This window comes from Microcebus murinus, chromosome 2 (genome assembly GCF_040939455.1).
Source record: "Microcebus murinus isolate Inina chromosome 2, M.murinus_Inina_mat1.0, whole genome shotgun sequence".
NCBI classification, from domain to species: Eukaryota; Metazoa; Chordata; class Mammalia; order Primates; family Cheirogaleidae; genus Microcebus; species Microcebus murinus.
The window spans coordinates 39,619,289-39,645,820 of record NC_134105.1 but is presented as its reverse complement, the minus strand read 5'-3'; the positions used below and the strand labels follow the sequence as shown (position 1 = coordinate 39,645,820).

Here is a 26,532-nt window from a genome sequence, read left to right as displayed (position 1 = left end):
GTACACAGAAATGCAACTGATTTTTGTGTTGATTTTACACCCTACAACTTGGCTGAATTTATTAGTTTTAAGTTTTGTGTGTAATAGTTTGATTTTTAAACACAAAGTGTGGCTGTAGGATAAATTCATCACCTTGTTCAAGTCTTTATTTTCATATGTAACCCAATAATATTTGACTAAATGCTGCCATCAAAGATCCTGAGGTATGCAGAATATTGTCATTAGCTTTATAAAAGTCAACTCCTGAATATATGAAGAAATTATAAACCCTACATTTTATTAAAAAAGAAAATCCTCAAACTTACATCCTAAACAATCCTTATGACGACAGGTTTGACTTTCAGGCTAATATTGGGTGATACTGATTTGAACTTGATGAGGCTATCTGAAGGGCTATGCACACATAATTTTCATTTCCATAAGTATGTGTTGAATGATATGGGGTGATGTTTAGAAATTAGATTCTGGAATTTGATAACTACATTAGAATCCTGGTTCTCCTCCCAATTACTTGTTTGACCTTTGGCAACTTCCCCAAACCATTTTTGGTTCCTCTTTAAAACTGAGATCATAATATCTGTCCCACCAGATTGTTTGAGAATTAAATAACTGTGTATTTAATTGCAGTCAGTAAGAGTTATTATGATCTTTTTTTTAAATTTAATTTCTATTTTTCATTTTTTTTTCCACCAGAGGAGTGGTAAGAGAGTTATTATGATCTTGAGCACACTACATGTTGTGATAAAGACATATGACATCTACCATCAAGGTGCTCATGATCTAGATGAGAAAGTGTAATGAAAATCAAATAATCTTTTTTTTTGAGACATGGTTTGGCTCTGTTGCCCAGGCTAGAGTGCAGTGGCACAATTGTAGCTCACTGTGGCATTGAACTCATGGGCTCAAGTGATCCTCCTTTGTACCTGGGATTACAGGTACAAGTCACTGTACCTAGCCAATTCGAATAATCTTAATACTATACTATGGCAACAGAATGGCATGTTGGAAATAAATGTAAGGCTATGATGTGCTCAGATATGAAACTTAGGGAGTTTGACTCCTGTGTAGAGGGTTGGAGAAATTGAATTATAAACAAGACTAATAAGGAGGCTACAATAATCCAGGCAAACTCTGTGGCATAGCAATACACGTTGAAAGTCAGTGTAGAACGGAGCCTTTCTGTGCCTAGAATCATGAGCTCCAGAAAGTGACTTTCTGCCATGGCTTGGTAGATAACACACTTTAATCTTTTCTCATTTTCATCTTAATAATTTAGAAGATTCAAAGGAATTGTTTGATTCTTAGGCACCATTTTACAGAGAAAATTGAGGCTCAGAGAACAAGGCCACTGTTGCACTATTAACAGGGGCATTATTCACATTGTAGTCTATGAAAATGGCCCTTTCTGGAACACAAATATGAATGGCTCCTGAAGTTGTACACTGCAGCAGCCCTGTTGGAGAGATTACAGTGTAACAGTAGATAGTGGAATTGATCTCTAGCTAAAAACCTATGCTCTTCTCACTATACTATTTCTTATTATGATATCTTATTGATGGGTACTTAGGGTTAAACACTGAATTAATACAAATTAAACACATCCCAGATATAGATTTTTCACAAGAACATGATACGCTTCTTAAAATGAATTTAGTAGTTACTTAACAAATTAAGGTGCTTGGTGTATTCTTAAAACATTACTTAATAGGAAAAATAAGGGTAAAACAGATATAAGGGCCCATTTACTTTGGGCTTGCCCAAAACAGTTATAAATGAGGAGTTTTACGAAAGCCTAAAAGGACTAACCACAAAAATTAAGATCATGAATCAATTTTCTACAGACAATTCTTGAATTATCCTAATATTTTAAGACCAATTTCCCCAGGAAGTGATTTGTAATTATCTTGGCAAAAAATACCTAATCTTAGTAAAAAGTACATATTTAGCAATTAGTTCTTCATATATAAAAAACTATTTAACTCATATTTATGCCAAGAACACTGTAATTCACAAAATTTTCATCCATACTCTTATCCTATACCTACCCCTGCTAAAGGCAGGAATATTTCTTTCTGCAGAGGATTTCTTTGATGCTCTCAAAGACAGGCTAGCTATTAAGAATTGTTGTAGTCAGATAAAAGGGAACGATGACCAGAGATTCTCTAAGTAGCTAACATATGATCAAAAGTGGAAAAGCAGAAGTGCATATACACAAAGATTTATGGTTATCGATAAAAATAAAGACTTCTCTGAACAGATGGTAGAATCCCATCCTTGAAAATTTTCAGAAATGAGGTTCACAGAACTGCAGAAGAAACTTTAGATTTAGAAACATCTTATTTGACTGATGATGAATTTTAGAGTGGTTAGGTGACCTGCCCACGATCATAAAATGAATGCCAGAGTCTGGACTAAAACACAAGTCTCCTGACTTCTGGATATGTACTCTTTTTTTCATTAACTACACTGCCGATCTTTATTTGTTTCTAGCCACTTGAAGCGGTCACCCCAACTCTTTCTGCTCCACAATTTGCCCTTTGGGATAACCAGAGGAAAAGAATTCTGGATTATGTAGACCATGTAGGGAGCTACTGACCTAACAATGAATGAGACATTATTTCAAACAATGATTGTACTAAAATTCATTTGTGATGGGGAATAGAAGAGTAATACAAAAGAAGGAAATTCTGTAGACAATAAGAGAAGCATAAGAGGAAATATTTTCCTCTTTTGTACTGTTATTTTATTACTGTTATTTTATTTTGTTAAGTCCATATATTATATAAAACATAACAGGAAAAATGAACAAATTTATAAAATAAATTGAGGTGTCTGGATGAAAAAAATACAAGAGCTTTGCCTTCATGTCTATAGATCTCTCAATAGTTTGTTGGTCTTGCACTTTAGATATCAAATAAAGATATCTAGCTTGACACAAAAGTTGGTATGCTGCAAAGTTAAGCCATAGTTAGTTTGATAATGGGCCAGGAAATGATAGATTTTCTAAATCTTATCCTTAACATTGGCTATAACAAATGCTGATATAGCAAAATGCAAGCTTTTATCAGACAGCAAGAGGGAAACTTGAGTGAATGAATGCAACTTACCTCCAAGTCCTCTGAAAGGAGGTGAAAAAATAAATACTGTGTTTTACCAGTGCTCCCCCCAAAACATTATTCTAAGCATGCAGGAGGGTGTTGCGAGCAGCTACAATAGTAAGATCCAACCCAGAGGTAGGTTCATGGCCAAGATTAGGACAGTGATTGAGGAAATAATCCTAGGGCCAGTACCATTTCACAGAATGCCCATTTGTGCTGGGGGATGAGTCTATGGCCTATTTTCTTCTGATTCAAAAGGACATTCCCAATTTCAACCTTGCTGGAAAAGAGGCATTTTTGCACCTGCTATTAAGAACAGCTAGAATATAGGATAAGGCTGGCATAAAATTATTTAGCAAGCACATGCTAGCTATTCCAGTTTGAAATCTACCATACTGTAAAATCAACAGGAAATGCTGCAGATGAAGCTGTTGTTCCTCAAGATGAGGGAACTCTTACAAAAAGAGAGATTAGGCACTCACTTAACTCTATATGGAGAACATCCTTCTCAAGCTAGATGGAAGATGAAGAACATTACCAAAGGCTGACCACGCCATTTGGAGACCAAAATGAGAGGAAAACAGGCATTTAGGAAGAAAGCTAGTAAGACAAATTCTTATGGGCCTGATTAGGTAATTGAATCTAAGGCAACCACACCAAAGATATGCTATCCATCACTCCAGCATGAAGCTGGTGGCAAAATATCTCAAGACATTTTCAACCCAGAGAAATGTATGAAAAATATGATAGTTAACCAAGCAAATTAAAAACCAAACCTCCAATGGAAAATCTCTTAGATCTAAAATATATGATACTCACTTTTCATTAATTCTGTGCATTATTGGGGGGAAAAAAGTAACAAATGTAAAGATTTGTTTTATTTCCACTGGGGGAAGGAGGAGGATAAATAGAACTGTTTTCCAATTTGCTCTCCACTGTATACATACATACCCACACGCATACATACACATACATACACCAAAAATACCCCAACAAAAAACCCAAGAATCAAAAACCAAAGACCCTCAAACTGCACCAATACTTCATATTTTGACCAAAAGAATAGATCCTGGGAGGAAGTGCAAAATGCAAAATCAAATGACCAAAAAATGCTGAACAAACAGCATTATTAATATACAAAATATTTATATTACTGAACTAGTAACAGGTGATGTTCTCCGTGTCTGTAAAACTTTGGAACCACATAGCTGATTTGTTAAATCTAGTCCATGCCAGCTTCCAAAAACCAGAAAAAAATTTTAGTTAGCTTCATTCTTTGATGCCTCATCAAAATTTTCTACAAGATCTGAAAAAAAAAACAAAACAAAAACGTAAATGAATCAAAGAATACAAAAAAGGAAAAAGAGGTACATGAAACTCTTAACTTCTTTCCCAAATAAAAAACAAAATTATTGAAACCAGAATTAGCATGAAAACATACAGGACAATAGGCGGAAATAAACTGGTGGGATCTTATTATTGATTTACAACAGTAACCCTAAGGAAATATTTGTCTTTTCTGTCTATGCAAACCATTAAGGTGAACAGCATTTTCATATGTCAATTATAATTCACACAGAAATGTTATAACAGTAACTATGCAAATTTATAATCACAGTGATTTCAATTAAATAAATGCAGACAGCAGAGCTTTGTACAACAATTTCAAAGTTATAAATGGGGGGTGGTAGTTATTTTTTTTCATTAAATCCTATCATTGTGAATCAATTTAAATTTATGAGCTCCTAATCAACAAAAACCTGAAAGTTATCCATGCCATGAGTGAAATGAGATGCTAAAAATCTTAAGACTAAAGAAATGTCATTTACCTGGAACGTCATCATCCTCCTCATCAATGTCTTCTGGTTTTGGTGCTTTGCTATCCAAAACTACAAAAAATTTATTTTAATGTTGTTAATCATTGACAATGACCTTTAACAGAATGCTTAAAATCTTTATCCCTTTTTCCTGTCTAAATCTCATGTTTGCTCAGAAAAAGCTAAATATTTTCAATCTAAAATGCTATTCATATTTCTTTGCTTAAGTAACATTAAAATCAATAAAACTTTAATTTAAATACACACCAATATAGCTGGCAATTTCAGTGTGCAGCAAAGGTAAAATTTATTGCAAAATGGAATAATTCAGATGAGTCTGAGTAAAAAGACATTAAATTTATGGTGGCTATCTTCCCCAAATCAAGTTTCTTCCCATTTCTTTTGGTGTAAGAAAGTGTATGGCTTTGTAGTATAGCCACTGAAATACTAGCCTTTTTGATTTTTAGGGGCAATAATACATATCTGAATTAGGATTATCTTGGAAACTTACAACTTATGGTTGTTACATCTACAGTGCAATCAACAATATTTGACAAAAATATAGTTCTCTGATAACAGTATTTTCTGGTTGTCATTAATTAGCAGTGAATATCAAATTGACTGTTTAAACTGAGGCCTGCAGATCCTGGCACTTTTCTTTTAGGCAATTACCTCTCAACATATTATATTATTACCAAAATGTTTTGGAATATTCTATATGTTATACTACATAATTACTAAAGAAAGAAACTTAAAATTCTATGAAGCATACAAGTGTCTTTATGCAAAGTAAAATAATTACATATGGGCAAATTCAATTTAAGATGGGGCATTCATTCATTCATTCATTGACAGGGTCTCGCTGTGTTGCCCAGCCTGAGGTACAGTGGTGTGATCACAGCTCACTGCAACCTTGAACTCCTGGGCTCAAATGATCCTTCCTGCCTCAACCTTCCGAGGAGCTAGGACTACAGGTATATGCCACCACACTTGGCTAATTAAAAAAAAATTTTTTTTTAAGAAATGGAGTCTCTATGTTGTCCAGGCTGGTCTCAAGCTCCTGGCTTCATGAGATCCTCTGCCTCAGCCTCCCAGTGTTGAGATTACAGGTGTGAGCCACTGTGCCCAACCCACTTTTTCAATTAAGTTAACTAAGGTCGGGGGAGAAAGAGGTACGAAATTAAAATACTTACCTTGCCGTGGGAACTGTTCAGCTAACTTTCTAAGGCTTGTTAAGCTGTCAGCACCAAGCTGACTTAATATTCCAGGAAGCATTTCTGTGATTGGTTTAGCTTCTGCATGACCGGTAATTGCAAAGGTGTTAGCAGACAGGGAAGCCTGGACTTTGGGATTGTTGAAATGAATAACTGTCCCATCATCTTTAATCATGTTCACCTGTATGATCACAGAAGGAAAATATACTTTACATGCTAGATACAACTAAAACAGTATCTTTTTAAAAAGCAATTTAGGGCTGGTCCAATGATAGTGGGTTATCAGAACGTATAAACATTAGTGCCACTAAAGTTGGTACACAGCACCCCACTGCTAAATATGACTGGCTTAAAAACAAACAAATAAAATAAAAAATAAAAAGCAACTTAGCCAATTATGGTTTTTTGCGTGGTAATTATGCAATGCTAAGGTAGTAATTATAGCTAAGCAGAGGACATGAGTGGAAAAAGACCCCAGTAATAAAGTACAATGGTGTAGACTGCACAAATGACTAGGATGGTCAAGAAATAGTCATTTTGTTATAGAATCTAGATTTTAAATTCAAAGACTTCTAAGAGAAGGAAATTCAAGCCCACATTAAATAAAATGGAATTATCAGCCAAGAACTTGCTTCTTAATGAAATTACCCATTATCTTACTCAATTTATGCTATCAAAATCAATGTAATTACTATTTGGTGGGGTAGCATCTTTCTTAGGGGACTGGCTGTGAAGGGGAAATAGTATATTGCAAAAATAACCACTGAAAATCCATAAAGAACACTCAGAAATTTAATCAACCAGCTGTTTCACTCCTTCAAACACTTAACAAATTATAAAAATTTCACCTTGTTCTCATCATGTCATTCTTTATAGGGGATTTTGTCAGTTCCTCTAATTCTTAAGGGTAGCTTCTCCACAACCTTCAATAACCCTGTAAGGTCAAAGAAGCTCTCCCACCCACTTCCCTGGCTACCTGAACATGCTTTATCTATGATTGAGAAACCTTTAAAGTCACCCTCACATTCTTTCTATAACTTTTACTAATATGAACTGTTTCGGATTTGATTTCATCCATTGCCTGGGACTTACTGAAATGGAAGGTTGAACACACATTATTTAAATTATTTTTCTCTTTCACTCATGTACTTTCTAGGGTTTTTGTTTTTGGTAGAGTTGAATTTGCATAACTTAAATGTGTAAATAATGTGATTCCACTGTGTAGTTGATTCCACTGGGTAAGTTACCTTGGTGGTAACATGCTTATTAATATAAAAAGGTTAGGAGAGTTAACTCTTGGCTACTTTAGAAGCATTTCATGTTCCATCCAAAAACTGCCCTCGTCACAATCAAGCAGAGATGCTGAGTGTTCTCCATGGTCAGTGGGAAGTGGGCTTTTCTTCCTCAGAGGTGATCACCACTATTGACAGCACCAGAAAGGAAGGGGAAGAAAGGGACTTCTAAATTTCAGGCAAGACCTGGAACACAGAGAAAATAAAGGCTAAACCCTGGAAAATTATAACTAAACCCCACAAATGAGTCCCCAACCTTTTCTGATAAAAATCACTATTTTAATTCTATACCCTTCCCTCTCTCAGTATTCTACTTAAGGTTCTATTAAGTATTTCACGCACAATAAGCATTTAATCCAGCTGTTATAAACAAATAGCATTGTGAGTTACTTAATATTAACTTTAGAAAAGATAAATTATATACTTTGAAGATAATTATAGTTTTGATAGAAAAGTTCAATGTTAAAGTGGCTGAAGTCTGGGACAGGAAGGACTTGAGAAGGATAACAGTGGATATGAAATGGGATGCTACTCTAGATCTAGCCTAGAAGCACATAATTTTAGTACAGGAAAAGAATAAATAAAGATATGGTAGGACTATATTTTCCAAATCAAGATCAAATTACATGGTTTACTACAATACTTCCAGTTATAAACAGTCTCAAATATTGGAATTTGAGACATTTATTATTTATAGACATTAAAATCACAAGAAATTTGAAATAAGTATTATTTTTAAAAATTCAGGCTATATACTTATTGAACTTAAAGGTCTTTCAGTTCAAATCCTTCATGTTAAAGAAATAAATACTCAATTCACCCGCCTAGTACTGTATTTAGAAAAAAAAAAAGGAAAAAAGGAAAAAAAAATTAAAAAGAAAGAAAAAAAAAGAAAAATACTCAAGACAACAGTTCTTGGCTAAGAAACATACTCAAGGACAAATAGCTGGGGTTAAGTGCAAACCAAGAAGTTTAACCTGGATTTCCCGATTTGTTCTTTTCTTGAGACAGAGTCTCATTCCGTTGCCCTGGCTAGAGTGCTATGGTATCAGCCTAACTCACAGCAACCTCAAACTCCTGGGCTCAAGCAAGCCTCCTGCCTCAGCCTCCCGAGTAGCTGGGACTCCAGGCATGTGCCACCATGCCTGGCTAATTACATATATACTTTTTAGTTGTCCAGCTAATTTCTTTCTATTTTTTAGTAGAGGCGGGGTTTCGGTCTTGCTCAGGCTGGTCTTGAAATCCTGAGCTCAAATGATCTACCCCCCATGGCTTCCCAGCGTGCTGGGATTACAGGCGTGAGCCACCACGCCCGGCCCAATAACAGACTTCTTAAGAATAAGGCACATAAGTGTGTGCAAAATTATGAGTCTAGAAAATGTCAGATTTGAGGATTATGGGCTTTGCACACACTCTCATAAGCTGATGTCCTTCACATTCAATCCTCAATCAGCACCTGTTTATTTCTAAAGGCTAGTTTGAAGTATGACCTATTGTTGAGCTAAAGCTTACAGCTGTTATTAGATTACCACTACACTATATACTGAGATCACTTTCTCTTACTCTCTGGTGGAAAGAGTCTGATGAGACAGGGATTTTCTATAGCTATGCTGTAGGTAGTGTGAACTGCTATACTCTTTATGAAAAGCAATTTGGCAATATGGATGAAGAATTCTAAAAGTGTTCACTGCCCTTTCAGCCAGTAATTGTACTTCTAAGAATCTGAAGGAAATCAGAGAGAAGGATAAGTATCTATGTATAGAAAAATTCAACATATGATTCTTTTATTATCAAAACATTACAGTGTAGAATAAATATTAAATTACGGTACAGTATACCCACATATTAGAATGTACGTAGACAGCTAGACTGATGATTATTAGGAGTTTTTGAATGAAACAATTTTTATACCATAATGTTATTTTTTTAAGAAAGGATTCTAAATTGTATATCTAGGTATGTAAAAATATATGTCTATAAAGATTGGAAAGAGTAAAAATACAAGACTAATAGTAGCTGTCTGGTAAAATTATGGTTGAACATTATTGTCATCTTTATATTTGCTCTATACCCCTAATTTTCTACAATAGTAATATATATTTATATTGAGGGGAAGAAAGCTATTTTAAAAACAAAAGATGCACATAAACAGATGAATAGTCAAAATGTGGTATACCCATACAATGGAGTATCATTCAGCTATGAAGGGAGTAAAGTTCTGATATATACTACAACATAGATGAACCTTGAGAACATTATGCTAAGTGAAGTAAGCTGGGCACAAATGGACAAATATTGCACTATTCTACTTATATGAACTATCTAGAATAGGTAAATCCACAGAATAGAAAATAGATTGGAGGTTACCAGGGGCTGAGGGAGAGGAGAACAAGGAGTTATTGTTTAATGGGTAGAGTATCAGGGAAGATGAAGAAATTCTGGAAATAGATGGTGGTGATGGTTACACAACACTGTGAACATAATGAATGCCACTGAACTGCACACTTAGAAGTGGTTAAAATGGCAGATTTTGTGTTATATATATTTTACTACAATAAAAAAAAATAGTAAAAACCAAAAAAAAAGCTAAAAGAATAGGATCCTAAGAGAGAAAGTAAGGATACTGTGGAAGGATAAGGTGAATGGGACATAGTGCTTCCCTTTTACTTTCCTGTACTCAGAGCTGTCCACCCATAGGCACCTGAAGCTCTAGTTAGATAAAGAAGGAACTGTGGAAGAGTCAACCACTAACTTTAGGTCCTCCTTCTGCACAACTGGTTTAGGAAATATAAGAACCAGGAAGAATATAAATAGTAAAACTTAGATGTACAATTACAAAATTTACATTCCTGTTCTCAAGTTTTCTCCTGAGCTCCAGTTCCCTACAGCTAACTTCTTGCAGAACAATTCCACCTAGGATAATCAGTATCTCTATAATTTAATAGGCCCCAAACAAATTCATCACAGGGAATAACACTATAAACAATGAATGAACAGGGTCCCTGCTGTCAAGACTTTTACAATCTACAGAAAACAGACTATTTGGTTAATAAGTAACCATTGTGCACCAATGAGATGGTAATAAATGTATTATAGCAAAGCAAAATTAAGCTAAAGGCAGTATAAGTACAGAGAAAGAGCTGATTATGCCTGGAACAATAGGTAAGGTTTCAAAGAGATAGAATTACACCCCAAATAACACAGAAACTATCCTTTGAATATAATAATAAAACTCTATGAAGCAACTTGAATAATTAGGGCATCTGAATCAGAGCACTTTTTTGACATTTCTTACCAAATAAATCAGATAAAATCAATTGTTTCTAAGAAATGGAACAGATCCTATTGTCAATAGATACATGTTATCAGGGGAAGAAAGGGGACACCACAGTCACTATATTCAACTAGATTACCAAATAATAAGCACATTCAAATCTCTCCAAATGTCATAAAACATTTTCAGAAACTTGGTTCTGGACTGTAATTGGAAAATTTGCCTAAGAATTTCTTCCAAAAACCTGTTTATTTACTTAACCTTTGTATGAAATAGTCTGACATGCCCCTATCCCTTACTTTTTGACAGTTTTGGATTTCTCTGTCTTTGGTAACATGTTAAAAAAATCCATATATAATCTATTATACCAAATCAATAAACTAGTGAATACATAAAAGACCAGAAGCTTGTCTTAATCCAGTATTTCAGTTTTTAAAGTTTCTGAGAGGACATAAATTAAGCTTTGGAAGTAGAAAATAAAAAAGTATCACTAATACTGATAGCCTATAAATTAAGATTAGAACTTTATTTGGCAAAAGTGCATTCAATGAGCTTTTGAAACCCACCACTGATTTCCCTGATCCTCACTCACCAAACTAATTATTTTCTACTTATTTCATGCTTTGAAAAAGCACTGTAATATGTTTTGCAACAATGACAATGGTGTCTTCTCTTATCAAAAGTGTTTATCTTAAAATGCCAAAAACCAGATAGTATATTCCTGAGTTTGGCACTTTGTAACAAGTTTAAAACATCCCAAAGTAAAAATAACAAAATTATAATTAATGTTTCTTCTATTCTAAGACACACACATATATATTTTCATATCTGTTTCTGAAAGCCATATACATGTTTTCATGTATACATTTAACATAGTAGCTTCTTTTTTACCCTCTGAAGAAGCTTGGTTTTAGCCCAAAACTGTTAAAAAAAAAAAAAAAAGGTGAGCAAGCCAGGTTATATGTATTACTAGTATACTAAATGTTCCTAAACAGAAACATTTTAGATCTGCAAAGTTATATAAAGTACAAATATCTTTTCAAAAAACCAATTATAGAAAGAAGAAAAAAAGTAAAATTCCTCTCCATTTTAGGTTTTTTTTTTTTGAGACAGAGTCTCACTCCGTTGCCTGGCCAAGAGTGCCGTGGCGTTAGCCTAGCTCATAGCAACCTCAAATTCCTGGGCTCAAGCAATCCTTCTGCCTCAGTCTCCTGAGTAGCTGGACTACAGGCATGTACCACCATGCCTGGCTAATTTTTTCTATATATTTTTAGCTGTCCAGCTAATTTCTTTCTATTTTTAGTAGAGACGGAGTCTCGCTCTTGCTCAGGCTGGTCTCGAACTCCTGAGCTCAAATGTTCACCCACCTAGGCCTCCCAGAGTGCTAGGATTACAGGCGTGAGCTACCATGCCCAGCCCATCTTAGGTTCAAATATTCAGAAATTTTATAGTTGCTACCTTGTATTGTTAATTACTTTATGTATATTTTCCCTGTTCTAGTTTGTAAGGGTTGAAAGACAACAAACACAGGGGTAGGGGAAGGCAGGGAAGCAGCTGGAGTGTACACATGCCTATTATGTAATTAGTATTAATTCTCTGTGTGATGTTTTGGGGGCTATGACTTCTCAAAAAGTTAGAACTGTAGTGGGGATGTCAAAAAAGAACTCACCACACAGTTTAATAAGTGCTATAGTAAAAGTAAATACAGGGCATTGTGGAGGCACATAGGAAAGGCACCTAATCCTTCTCTCCATAAATGTTGTGGAAGGGTGCTATCAGGAAGGCTTCTGGGAGGAAATAACACCTATATTAAGACCTAAAAATGGACGCCAGGCATGTAGTGGCTCATATCTATAAACCTAGCACTTTAGGAGGCTGAGGCAGGAGGGTCACTTGAGGCCAGGAGTTCAAAACCAGCCTGAGCAACATAGCAAGACACCATCTCTACAAAAAATAAGAAAAAAAAAAAAATTAGCCGGGCATGGTGGCATGTGTCTGTATTCCTAGCTACACAGGAGGCTGCAGTGGGAGAATCACTTGAGCCCAGGAATTCAAGGCAGTGAGCTATGACTGGGCCACTGCACTTCGTCTCAGAGAAACAAAAATAAAAAAACCTGAAAAATGAGAAACAGCAGGCTGGGTGTGGTGGCTCATGCCTGTAATCTTAGCACTCTGGGAGGCGGAGGCGGGTGGATCGCTTGACGTCAGGAGTTTGAAACCAGCCTGACCAAGAGTGAGACCTTGTCTCTACTAAAAATAGAAATTAATTGACCAAGTAAAAATATACATACAAAAAAATTAGCCGGGCATGGTGGCGCATGCCTGTTAGTCCCAGCTACTTGGGAAGCTGAGGCAGTAGGGTCACTTGAGCCTAGGAGTTTGAGGTTGCTGTGAGCTAGGCTGACGCCACAGCACTCACTCTACCCTGGGCAACAAAGTGAGACTCTGTTTCAAGAAAAAAAAAAAGAGAAACAGCAATGTCCTTGGAAATACTGATGAGGATTTCTTTCAGGAGCAGAGAACCCACAGCCTTGGGGCCAACAGTAGTCTTCTGGATCTTTGAGTGTGGCCTTTTGACTGAATCCAAATTTCACAGAACAAATCCTTTTAATAAAAGAGTTTATTCCCCATCCCTGGATGAATTCTGCATGGCAGGTTCTCAATAATACAAGGTATAAGGCAGGTATACCTCTTACTTTCACTTTTTTTGGTGGGGGGTGATGTACGGAAGGGGCAAGAGGAAAAGACGAAAAGTGAGTGGAAGAAAGTATAAATGAAAAGACCAAAAGCAGCACAAATTAACAAATAGCATAAACTATGCTTTGTTTTTAAGACAGAGTCTTGCTCTGTCACCCAAGCCAGAGTGCAGTGGTGTGATCAAAGCTCACTGCAACCTCAAACTGCTGAGCTCAGGCAATCTTACCACTTCAGCCTCCGAAGTAGCTAGACTACAGGCACGCACTACCCTAGTCGGCTAATTTTTTCTACTTTTAGTAGAGATGAGGTCTTGGTCTTGCTTAGGCTGGTCTCAAACTCCTGAGCTCAAGCAATCCTCCCACCTTGGCCTCCCAGTGTGCTAGGATTACAGGTATGAGCCACCGTGCCTAGCCCGAACTCTGGTTTTGACACACCTTAGTTTAAATCTGGAATTCCAACACTCAGAAGCTGTGTAATCTAGGGCAGGTATCTTAACTCTTTAAACCTCAGCTCTCTTATCTGTAACCAACAACAACCAACTCAAAGGGATATATTGTGATGCTAAAATAGGATAATACATATTTGTCTAATTAGTTTCCCTACTAGACTGTAAACTACAAAGGACAGAGGCCATGAATAATATCTTATGTACTATTGTATAGTAAGTCCTTGGCAAAATGCTTGGCATACAGTAGATGTTCAATAAGTGTTGATTATCATTAAGTACTTTATTATGACAACTTCAGTTACAATACCATGACAACAGCACAGCAGTGTAAGTTTGATTATATTCTGAAAAGATCGAAGATTATTAACTGGTTCCTTATTTCATTGTAAAACATTTATAAAATTAATGCTACCCTTCCACTAAAAGTTTTACTAATATTAAGAGCCATAAAGTCTTTCAAATCTGATTAAAAACATCTCCCTAGAGATATTACAGTTAAATCCATACTGCAAGGAAGATGTAAATATAATTGTTTTCCTCTCTAAAGAAGTGTTTCTCAACCAAGGGTGATTTTGTCTCCAAGGGATATATGGCCATATCTAGAGACATTTTTTATTATTACAACTAGGGGGTTGAGAGTGGTATTAAAATCTAGTAGGTAGAGGCCAGGGATGCTGCTAAACATCCTACAAGGCACAGGACAACTCCCACAACAAAGAATTATCTGGTTCAAAACGTCAATAGTGCTGAGGTTGGGGGCAAAGGAATTGAAGGGTAGAAGATAGACGAAGATATAAAATTGCATAAACATTTACAAGTAGGTTTAGTTTAACATTATCAGATTTCATGTCTATTACTGCAATTTAATTTATTTTTCCAAGTTTTGGATTTTTAAAGAGGTTTGAAGGGACTTAAATTTGTTTATTCTAAAATATATCCAAGATTAAGAGAATGATCTCCCTAAAAATTATTTTAGGTCAATGAAAAGACATAAAAACTTTCAAAAGCTCAGAAAAAAAAATAATGTGTATAAAGTGATTAATTTCAAGACTTGCAAATAAAATGCTAACTGTTTTTTTAGAAACAGGGTCTTACTCTGTCACCCAGGCTGGAGTGCAGTCTTGCAATTGATCATGGTTCACTGTAACCTCAAACTCCTGGGCTCAAGCAATCCTCCCACCGTACCCTCCAGTGTAGCTGGGACTACAAGGGTACACCACAAAGCCAGGCTAACTTATTAACTTTTTGTAGAGATACACTCTTGCTAAATTGTCCAGGCTGGTCTCAAACTCCTTGCCTCAAGTGATCCTTCAGCCTTGGCCTCCCAAAGGGCTGGAATTACAGGTGTAAGCTATTGTGCCCAGCCAAAGTTCTGATCTTTTATCAGTGTAAGAATGCACAGTCATGTCAAGCTGAAAGAAAAAAAGATGCTTGCAGCTTACATTTTCTACTATTTTGTCAGCACATGATTTTGAAAGTACGAAGCAGATTTAAATGTGTTAATTTTATTCACTCATATATGGATGGTGGGAGGAACATGAGGCAATTTGCCATTTCACTGCCTTTTCTTTGGAACTCTGCTACTTCTTTATTAATGATCCCTACCTCCATGTTATTTCTGATTCAAGTTTTATAGCACATATGAATAACCTATTAAAAACTGTGAGGTGGTGCCACATATGGTAATGCTATAATTAAATTTAACTTACCCAACGGAAATGTAAACATTGGTTACTATCAGAAATGGAATCATCAGGCAGAGGTGGATCTAGATGGCAACATCACAAGTAGTTGATGTTATTTTAATTTTCCATGAGTATCCTTTGGAATAGTATTATCTTTGGTCTCATATTTGAGAAAAATAGTATCATTAAAACAATAAACTGACTTAATTAAAAATGATAAAAATGTTTTCCATATTTGGTGTTTTGGGGCCAAATATACTGAAATTATTACCAAACCAAACCAAAAAAAAAAAAAAAAAAAAAAAAACAACAAAAAAAACTGACTTAAAAAATTTAATCAATAATTTTTGAAAGAGTTCTAATAAGAAATCCAATTCATGTAAAGCTATTGCTAGAGTCTTTTGGCTGATGTAATAAAGCGGCTTTGTAGAAAGGTGCCCTTAAGGTAAAATAAAATAAAATAAAAAAGTCTACCTTATTTAGGCTAGGGGCAGTGGCTCATGCCTGTAATCCTAGCACTTTGGGAGGCTGAGGTAAGAGGATCACTGGAGCCTAGGTGTTCAAGACCAGGCTGGACAACATAGCAAGACCTCATTTCTAAAAAAAAAAAAAAAGAAAAAGAAAAAATTAGCCAGGCCTGGTGGCCATGTGCCTGTAGTCCTAGCTACTTAGGAGGCTGAGTGAGGATCCCATGAATCCAGGAATTCAAGGTTACAGTGAGCTCTGCTCAGGCCACTACACTCCAGCTTGGGCACACAGAGTGAGACCCTATCTCAAAAAAAAAAAAGTCTATTTTATTTGAAGGAATCTTGGGGTCTACTTCTATATTATAAGATACCTTATTTTCCGTTAAAATTCAACAGCAGTTACATAATGTTGTCATACATGCAAATATATGTCTGAAAAGTATAATTAAAATCCTTGACTGCCTGTTAAAATTATTTTTTTGAGCATCATTCGATTTCATACAAAAAGCAAATTCAATTGCCACAGTCCTTCAAAAACATCTGGATAATAATATCAAAGATTCTAAGGTGATATTTTACATTTGAAAAGTCTAGACAATTATTTGTTTTTTTTTTTTTTTTCATTTAGATTCTCAGCAGAATAGACAATTATTTGTGCATGTGGTATTTTCCCATAGAATTTAACAACTTACAAAGTGATCATACCTCTTCAATACCAGCTATATTATTCACAGCAAGTTTTTTAAGAGAACTCTGAAGCTTCTTGTCATCAGCTGTAGCTGTTCTATGTACCACCTTCTTCTTTCTGCGAGCTGTACCCTGAAAAATAACGAAACAGAAGTGTTAACATGTCTAGCATCTGATAATTATAATCATGTCTTCCCATGCATCACAATAATCTAACTAAAACCCACACAAAAAACTGACTAAATAGTAATGATTAATAAGACTACTCAGACGTTGTGACTGTCAGCCTAACCCAGATTTCTGAAGGTCAGTTCTAGCCAATTCTTATTCTTATCTATTATCCAGTCTTTATCACTTAAACACAAAACACTGTTTATTAATAAAACACAATTTGTAACTTCAAGACAAGTTAGTGTACTTTATAACAATTTTCAAACATTATAAGGAATGTTTTCTTATAATACCTACCACCCCCTGCCAATAAACTCTAAAGATAGTCTGAGATTTTGTGAACTATGATATAATTAAGAAGTAAGTGCCTACTGTGTGAGTGTTCTAGAGTCCAAGAATCCAGGAAAGAAAAAGATCAAGTTCTTATTTGAAGGAGCATACATTATAGTCAGAGGAAAGAGTCGATAAACATATAAACAAATTAGATAATTTCAAATGGGATAAGTACTATTAAGAAAACAAAGACAGAACACAGTAAGCAACTGGTTAGCAGTAAAGCACTACTTTATTAGAATGTCCAAGGAAAGCCCCTCTGAAAAGGTGACATATAATGAATTGAGACCCACAACCAGGGCAAGAGTGATCCAAACAGAATAAAACAAGATTGAACTTGTCCTTTCTAGAGAGAGAAAATGGGCCAGTGTGGCTAGAGCAGAGTGAACAATGGGAAAGGAGGAAAACGGAATCAGAAGGATAGGCAAGGGCCAGGGAATGCCATGGACAGGAGCTGGAGTTTATTCTAATTGCAATAAGAAGAAATTGAAAGGTTTTAAGCATAACCGTGACTTCATCTGATTTATTTATGACTGAGGTTGCTGTGTGGAAAACGCAGTCCTATGAGAGATGAGGGCTATGGCACTGGAGATGGTGAGGGGTCAGGTCAGATTCTTATAAGAGACAACATGATTTACTGACCAGTTAAATGTGGGATATGAGAAAAAGAGGAATCTAGGATGATGTTTAGAATATTGGCCTAAGCAAATTGGTTGAAAATTATACTATTTACTGAGATTCAAAAAGTTCATTTCTAAATTGATACTTTGAAACTCTAAATACATTTTTTTTTTCCCATTGAAAAACTATTTAAAATAATGGATTAAATTCCTGGACCAATATATACAAATGTAACCTAAAGCAGAGCTGAAAACTACCAAAAGCAGCCTAAGTCTTAAGGGTTAAATCTTTCTAAAACTGGTAGCAATAAGGAGAAAGGAATGGTGGTTTCAATCTCTGGGTAACTTCTGCAGTAGTACTCAGAGAATTAGCCTTTTTTTTTTTATTGAGACGGAGTCTCGCTTTGTTGCCCAGGCTAGAGTGAGTGCTGTGGCGTCAGCCTAGCTCACAGCAACCTCCAACTCCTGGGCTCAAGCAATCCTATTGCCTCAGCCTCCCGAATAGCTGGGACTACAGGCATGCGCCACCATGCTCGGCTAATTTTTTCTATATATATTAGTTGGCCAATTAATTTATTTCTATTTATAGTAGAGATGGGGTCTCGCTCTATGCTCAGGCTGGTTTCGAACTCCTGACCTCGAGCAATCCACCTGCCTCGGCCTCCCAGAGTGCTAGGATTACAGGCGTGAGCCACCGTGCTCGGCCAGAGAATTAGCCTTATAGAGGGAGGCAGGGGTTTTAATCTCAGCAACTCTGGGCAGTGGAAGAGAGCTCTGGCAGCAAAGGCTGTGCTGACATCCAGTTGCTGAGGTATAACTATTTGCATAGATGGTCATTTATTTGTGAAGCATTCCTGACTTGGATAGCTCAGTTGCTTGCTGGATACCTCAACACAAATGATCCTCAAGCACCTCAAATTCAACATGTCTGAAAGCTTACCAGTCCACTAATCTATTCTTTCTATATTTCCTAAGTTTTGTAGCCAGTGGTACCAGAAATCTGCAGGTCATCCCAGACTCTTCTCCATGTTTTTCACCCTTCATACCCTATCAGTCATTAAACTCGTCAATCTCAAAACCCCTAAATTTGTGACCCACATAATAGAGCAATAGCCTCTCTATTTTTCTCCATGCCAAATTTCTACTTCATTCCATTTTCCACAATGCCAGCAGTTACTTTTCTAAAATGGCTGTCATTTCGTTCTTAAAACCATTCAATAGCTGCCCACTCCCTACACGTATAGGATAAATTCTCAAGCTCCTTAGTATGGCATATAAAACTATGATGGAACCCCAAACTACCTCTTCATTTCATTTCCTGCCATTCTCTATCCATTATGTACTCTAATCTAGCTGTAGTAAACTAAAACAAGCCATTCCATTAAGTACCGTGTTATCTCAGCACTGTGTGCATTTGCATGTATGGGAATGACAATCCCCTTTTCACCCTACCTCCATGAACTCTCTCACCTGTCTGCCTAGTGATAAATTTTTGTTTATCCTTTAAATAAAAGCTCAGTGATGACTTCCTTGTCTTCCCTAGGCAAGAACACCTTGTACTTCATTATAACACTCACTGTTCTGCATTGTAATTGTGAGCATGTCTCTCTTCCAAGTGGAGCTGTGTCAGGAGCAGGAAACCTTGACTTGTGCTCAATAAACAGCTAAATGAACACACCAACCACTGGTTTAAAATATGTAAGAGTGATGTGCTGCATCAAGCTCTTCCAGGTATATTCTATGGTTCTTGAATATCCCTAGTTTTTGCATTGGTACATTACATCACACTTGATGCTACAATGTGACTACTGTGGTTACATGAGTGGGTTAATGTGACTCCAGAATCATATAACTGTATCACTATGAAAGAATGAGAAAGTACTAGTTACTTCTTCCCTTCTTCCTCTTTTGTGCCCAACCAGAGGCTATGGTTATCATCACTGTAAATGATACAGTGGGGTGTGCTACATAAAGTACTGTCCTACTATCCCTACCTGAGGTCTGAGGTAAGGACTATTCTGTCTTTCCCTTTTGCAAAGATTGTACTGGGCAGAGATAACACTAGAATATTCTCCCTGAGTCCAGCGCCACAGCTAAAGGGAACCAAAGATTTTTGGTGTTCAGAACTAGCTCTTCCTTAGGCTTTAAAGTACATGGAGTAAGAAATCTCATATGCATATTCACCAACATGGTAGGAATTTGTGAGGAAAACCTGGCAATGAACAAAACATACAAACAGCTTGAGTGTCTCCAGTTAAACCTCTTATAAACCTAACTGCACAAGTAGATACATCCGGTCAAGAACAGGTAACCCTAACATTTGGTATGCCCTTTAGGCGAGTCTAACATAATAACAGCTATCATTCATTAAGCATCTACTTTGTGCCAGACACCATGTTAGGCATTTAAAAACATTGCCCTAATCTTCAGAAGCATCTTATGCAGGATTATTTCTCTTTTGCAGATAAGAAAATGGAAGCTTAACAAGGTTGGGTAACTTGCTTATGTCATATAACTAGCAGATGTTAAGAGTTAGGACTCAAACAAAGGTGGCTATTTCCATTGTACCATCATAGAGAAAAGTTTTCTATTTACCTATTTTAGGTCTGGACAAGTTATTTTCAAATTGGAATGTGGTTTGATTTTGATTATTGAAAAGATTTTAGATTTTCCAAGACCACAAGTCCAAAATAATACTATCTGGTTATCATACATTCTCCTATCAATTTTTCTTATGCCACACTCACCTTGCCCCCTATCCGGACCTGAGCCTGAAGTTTGGCTAACTTTTCTTGATTCATGCTGTTGGTAAATCTAGGGGGGGAAAAATAGATTTGTTAAAGTCACTGTTTTACCAAAATTAAAAAACTGTTTATGCAAACAGTACCTTCTGGTTCACTGAGCTTGCAGTATGCATTAACATCATGATCATATTAATACTGCCTATATTCTTAATAAATATTAATAACTAGTTCTAGCTTCATAAACCAGATATTTAAAAAAATCAAAATTAAATTACCATGAGGGAGGCAAATATACAAACAGAAAATAGAATGGGATTCAAAGTCACCTATTTGAAGATCCCTCCTTAAAAGATAATTCAGTTCTCTGACATTCAGTTAAACCTAACCAATTATGAAATCTCTGTAGTCAAGCCAGTTTTTTCCTCCAAAGATTTTTATAGCAGAGAGCTGTTACCAAATGTTATTAGCAAAATATTCAAGTAGATTTTTTTCTCCCAAATCACATTCTGTATTTCTTATAGACCACAAAGACAACAAAAAGAAAAAAAACTGAACAAAGAAGAAATTCAACAATAGGCTATCTAGCTGTCAAGATATCAGGTAGTCCTGTCCTCTATTCAAGGTCAGATGGTATGTTAATGTTGGGGAAAGAGAACCAGATTTCCAGACATTCAGCGTACTCTCCACAGTTCATATGATACCTTGCACTGATATAGTATGTCACACTTTCAAAGACATTCTTGCATACAGGATAAAATGCTTCATTGTACAGTTTAACAAAAACATATGTCTGCTACATTAATACTAAATTTGGTGCAGTCCTATCCACACTCAAGGGAAATTAAGAAAATAAAGCAAAAAAAATTAAAGAAAAAAATAAAAGAAAAAAAATACTAAATTTGGGGGGGAGGGAAGGAGACTTAAAACAAGTTTTTTAAAGCTAATCTCAATTTTGAAGACTTGAACATTATAAAATCATGAATCCTAGGCTGGTCAGTGATATTCCTAAGGGAAAAAAGTTCTTAAGTTTAGAATGGGTTATTACATTCCACACTATATAAACAATAAAAGCCAACTTAAAAGTCTTGTTTTACTTGTTCTGTGGATCAACAAATCATTACTGAGAAGTGAGGGAGGGAATAACTGATAGGCTGCTATCAAACCTTCTCTGGCCAATTCTCTAACCCATGTATAATCATCATTCAGATAAAAAAAAATATTGTTTTCTTCATTTGAAAGCTGAAAAAAATAAGAATCAAACTATTTTGTGCTCTGACACCGTACTCTGGCATTAATCTGTATGTATATCTTCTTTAAGCCAAATAAAGTCAGTTCCCAAATAACATTTAGAATTTATGATTCTTCACTCTTTGTTCAGCACCATATCACAATCCTTAAGTAGCTAAAAACTCTTTTATAGGAGGAAGTGTATTTAGAGTCCAAAACAAGAAATCTTAGGTGTGTGCCAATCTTAGCTCTGCCACAGACTTAAATTTGCTGATGTAAATCCCAATCTCTATACTCAAACATCCACAGAAAAGGATCAATATTCACTTTTCTCAAAGGAATGTGGCCATGAAGGTGTAGTAATAAACAAAGAGCTTAAGGATCTCCTGTCACAGAGGTGGGGTTGGGGAGGGGAAGAGTTTAAGGAATTTCTTACAAAAAAAGGGGCTAAGAGGGATAAATGAAAATATATTTGACACTGGGAGCCCCTCTGGGGGGCTGCATTTTGAAGTAACACTTCCCAAGAGAAGAGATGGAGGTTGAGAAGTCAAGACATAAAGAGTCCTGACTTGTTTGAGCCAAAAGCAAGAATAAAATTAATTCTTTAAATCAATGTGTTGATGAAAGAACAGATTCTATTCAGGTGTTCAGGACAACAGAATTGAGAAATCTTGTTCCCAAGGAGTATCTCAGAGAAAAAGGATTTTAGGGAGGTTGGAAACTTAAGGTGGTAGGGGAGGAGGAAGGGAGGTCTTTTCTCTGTTAGCAAGTTGGGGTGAGTGGAATTCAAGTAGGAAAGAGGACTGGACTCAGTCTATGAAAGAGATGTCAAGCTCAGAATCTGGAGTAGGCCTCAAAGATCACTTGGTTTAATTCTCTATTCCTCAACTGACCTTTACTTTATTGTACCCATCAATCGTGTCTTATATGTGAGGCCGTATCAATACTCACTAGCAGCAGGTTATAAATTATAAACAAAACAGTCATCTCTCTCCCAATTTAATAAATTAAGAAATGAGGGCTCAGAAGGGAGAAGTCCTTTTCTAAGCTCAAAAGGGGGAAGTAACTTCCTAAAGCCACATGATTACCGAGTTCTTCACTGGGGACCCAAGGATCTTTTAGCATTCTTCTCGAGGACTCAAGAAAGGGTGAAAATAATGAAGTTCACCTGTATTTATTGAGTGACTAAATTACAAGCATTGTAGTGGGCACTTTTACATCCATGTTTACACAGAGCCAAAAGTAATTTCAACCTTTAGTCCCTACTTTGTATTTTATGCAGGGTTTCTCTAAGACAAGCACAGGCTTAGGCATCAGAAAGACCACTAAAGGCTTCGGAAAGATTTTACTCTGAACTTGTATTACTCCTGCATTAGGAAAGGTTTAACGCCACATACTTCATAGAGTTGTTCTGAGGGTTAAATTAGATTAGGGCATAGCTCACAGAAGATACTCAATAAATGGTAACTATTGTTACCACTCCCGAGGGGACAGCTATGGTAAAGTGAAAGAACGTGGGAACGGAAGTTGAAACCGCCATTCACTAGCTGTGCAACACTGTGCCTGTCGGTCAAACATCGGGCAGTGTGAGGGGGTTTGGAAGTCAATATCTCAAAAGAGGCAGACTTGTAAACAAATACTGCCATTACAAGGTGAAGAGCGCTGCAACCGAGTTCGGGCTGCAGAGCTTGGGATGCTAACCTCAGTTTCCCTATCTGTAGACCGGGAGGATCAAATGCGATGACAACAGGGTGTATTAAAGCTCAAAGCTGACGACACTGCTGTAAGTAATGGGACAGAGAAGGGGCGCCCGCCGCCTCCTGGGACTGGATCCGGGCGGCAACAGCACGGGCCCGCTCGCCCACACAGGGGGCGGTGGTGCTGGGGACCTTCCCTCAGGTGCCGACCCCCAGCTGCGCCGCCGGTAACCGACAGGCCAAGCCAGCCGCCTCCGCCCCCACTCGCCGCGCCACGGCGGAAGTGGCAGCCCGAGCGGTTGGCAGGTATTGGAAGAAGAGGGCGGGGGGAGACCGTGCGCAGCGGCCTATGGCCGTGGAGTGGCGGGACCGCCGGGGGTCTCACCTGAAGCAGGGAGGGTCCTCCAACACCAGCACGCGGCAAGAGCAAGATGGCTGCCTCAGACGAGACAGAGAAAGACGACGGCGGCGGAGGCAGCGGCGGGAGCAGGGCGCACGTGACACAGCCGGCCCCGCCTCTCCTTCTCCGGAGTGGCCTATCCCGGGAGCGCATACTCGAACTACAAAACCCAGCGTGCTCTGCGCACCCCACTATTTCTATTGACGGCAGGTGCAGGTGGCCGCGCTGCATCCTGGAGTTTGCAGTCTTCCGAGCGTTCCATTGTGTCTGTGCCTGTAACTTGTAGGGAACCTAATAAAAGGGCAGTGTGTTTTTGTTTGGGTGTGTGCTTTTGTTCGGATGCCTTTTCACTGTGCATTAAGTACGCACTACAGGACTGAACTAGTACCAGTTGGAAAGAAAGGAAATTTTGGCATGTTTGTTATGCAGCAGAGGGGGAAAAAATGGGAAAAAATACTTAACGCACACACACAAAAATATATTTAACCAGAAGCAGCTTTACACGTTAAATGCCTGCAGTGACTTATGTCCTGGTGTCCTAAATCCACATAGTTTTGCAATAAGAGGCCTCAAGTTAGATTTTCTCAGAGCTTGCATCAGTTGGTTGCATCATCCTTGAGTGGAAATACTGCAGTTGCAAAGAAACATAAGGTCCTGCGCTGCTTCTCCAGTGGGAAAGGGCATGTCTCCAAGGCACAAGACCGAGCACCGCAGGTTGCCAGGTTTCGTCGGAGACCTGACCAGGAACCTAACAATTAAATCCAGCTGTCCAGTCTTTTTTAATTGTGGAGGGGTAAGGGTAATCCAAGGCCAACGGGTAACCCGCCCTCCGTTGTGAGCCTCAGACTTCTCCAATCAATAATTTGCATTTGAATACTGAGACCTAGAGCAGCGGTTCGGGGGGAGGGGCGAGACTGGGTGGCGGAGGCCGCCTTCAACGGTTTTCTCGAACCTTTCCCCCGCCCCCACTGTCTTGGCCCAGCTTTTCCTGCTTATTCCCGGGACCTAGACGTCCAGAATTGGAGAAAAGCAACTCACACTCCAGACCAACTCCAGTAACCCTTCTACGTGATCTGCACCTTTAAACTCACCCCCTTCCAAGCCGGACCCCGGAGGCACCACCCACATCCGTCTAACATCACTTCCTTTAGAGTTTGGGGGAAAAAAAACACCTGGGAACGCGAGGGGTTGGGTTCAGCCGCGTTTGGGGAGCTGTACGGACCTTCTGCTAGGACTCCGGCCCTGTGTCCGCTCAGCCCAGTGGCCCCGCGCACCTACTACAATGGAGCTGCAGCCTCGTCTCGGGGCCACCTGTTTGCTGGGCTTCAGTTTCCTGCTCCTCGTCATCTCTTCTGATGGACATAGTGGGCTTGGAAAGGGTCAGACCGCGTTCTTATCTTGATCTTTACTGTTCCTGGTCCCTAGCCCAGTATAACCCTCTTCTTGCCCTAACACCGCTCCCCTACCGTTCTATCTCTTGGGCTACTCCAGATTTCTTTTTATCTTCCCCAATCGTTCCTGGATTTTGAAGATTTCTTGGGGTGGGGAGTACCGGGTCTGGCGAATGTTAAAAAGGGGGAAGTTGGCCGGGCTCGGTGGCTCAAGCCTGTCTGTAAACCTAGCACTCTGGGAGGCAGAGGCTGGAGGATCACTTGAGGTCAAGAGTTAGACACCAGCCATGAGCAAGAGCGAGGCTCTGTCTCTACTAAAAATAGAAAAAATTAGTGGTGCGTGGTGGCTCGCGCCTGTAGTCCCAGCTATTTGGGAGGCTGAGAAAGAAGGATTGCTTGAGCCCAGGAGCTTGAGGTTGCTGTGAGCTATGCTAATGCCAGGGCACTCTACCCCAGGTGACAGAGCAAGACTCTGTCTCAAAAAAAAAGGGTAGAGGGAGAGTTGTACTTCAGACCTCTTTAAATTTATGGTTGGGTTGGGGGAAGGAATGCCTGTAAATTAGGAAAAACATGTTTAAGAGCCCAGCTTGGTGCCTACCACGTGGTAATAGGTCTTCAGAATGGTCACCTTCCCTCCTCGAAGAAATAGGGCCTTTGGGGACCAGCATATGCAGAGACTTCTGCTCTGAGTCTGAAGGTTCCTCACCTCTTCCTTGAAGAGTTAGGTTACTGCCCCCACATTGCCCTTGGGAAATAGCAGCTGCATCGCCCGAGAAGTGTTTGGTGTATGAGAAATGGCCTCACCAGCTCTTTCTTAGTTGAAAATTGGATTGATTGTGAACTCAGTTTGTGCTTTTCTAAGTAGTTGAGTTGTAGCATGGATCCCAACCTCCTATTTTTTTTTTTTTTTTTTTTTTTTTTACTGACCTTACTATTGAATGATTCTGCTGCAGTCCTGCTCTTTTTGTTTTCTCTTATCCTCCCTATTTGCACCTATGAGATTGGGTGGACATGCAGTGTACCTGAATGCAATCACTCCTTCATTCAGTAAATAATTTTGATTACCTATCATATTTCAGGCACTATCCTAGGCATTAGGGATATAGTTATGAGCAGGACAGGACAAGATTCCTGCTGTCATGGAGTTTATATTCAAGTCAGAGAGACAGTGAACTTATGAACAAATTAATAAAGATGACAGTTTCAGTGAGTGATAAGTACTGGGAAGAAAATAAGACTGTGATGGAATAGGAAGTAGAAAGGCTGGGGA

General features: G+C 38.0%; 2 protein-coding genes across 6 annotated transcripts in view; one reads left to right on the top strand and one right to left on the bottom strand.

The window, feature by feature from the left end:
• Positions 1–2,720: 2,720 nt before the first annotated feature.
• BTF3L4 (basic transcription factor 3 like 4) lies at positions 2,721–25,168 on the bottom strand. 5 transcript variants are annotated; one of them, XM_020289416.2, is made up of 6 exons: positions 25,094–25,168; positions 20,551–20,617; positions 16,698–16,811; positions 6,109–6,310; positions 4,928–4,987; positions 2,721–4,404 (listed from the first exon to the last, which is right to left on the bottom strand). In XM_020289416.2, the coding sequence occupies exons 2-6, from the start codon at positions 20,602–20,604 to the stop codon at positions 4,358–4,360; spliced, it is 477 nt and encodes a 158-aa protein (XP_020145005.1). In that variant the 5' UTR covers positions 20,605–20,617; positions 25,094–25,168; the 3' UTR covers positions 2,721–4,357. The 5 variants fall into 5 exon arrangements, with proteins under 5 accessions (XP_020145005.1, XP_012631686.1, XP_075854481.1 ...); XM_012776232.2 differs by lacking the exon at positions 25,094–25,168 and adding an exon at positions 23,857–23,979; XM_075998366.1 differs by lacking the exon at positions 25,094–25,168 and adding an exon at positions 23,476–23,801.
• The window catches only part of TXNDC12 (thioredoxin domain containing 12), a 29,825-nt gene continuing 28,285 nt past the window's right edge, over positions 24,993–26,532 (top strand). Inside the window, exon 1 of the mRNA XM_012776236.3 lies at positions 24,993–25,250. Within this exon, the coding sequence (XP_012631690.1) occupies positions 25,154–25,250 (97 nt within the window). The 5' untranslated portion in view covers positions 24,993–25,153. The remainder of the gene's footprint in view (positions 25,251–26,532) is intronic.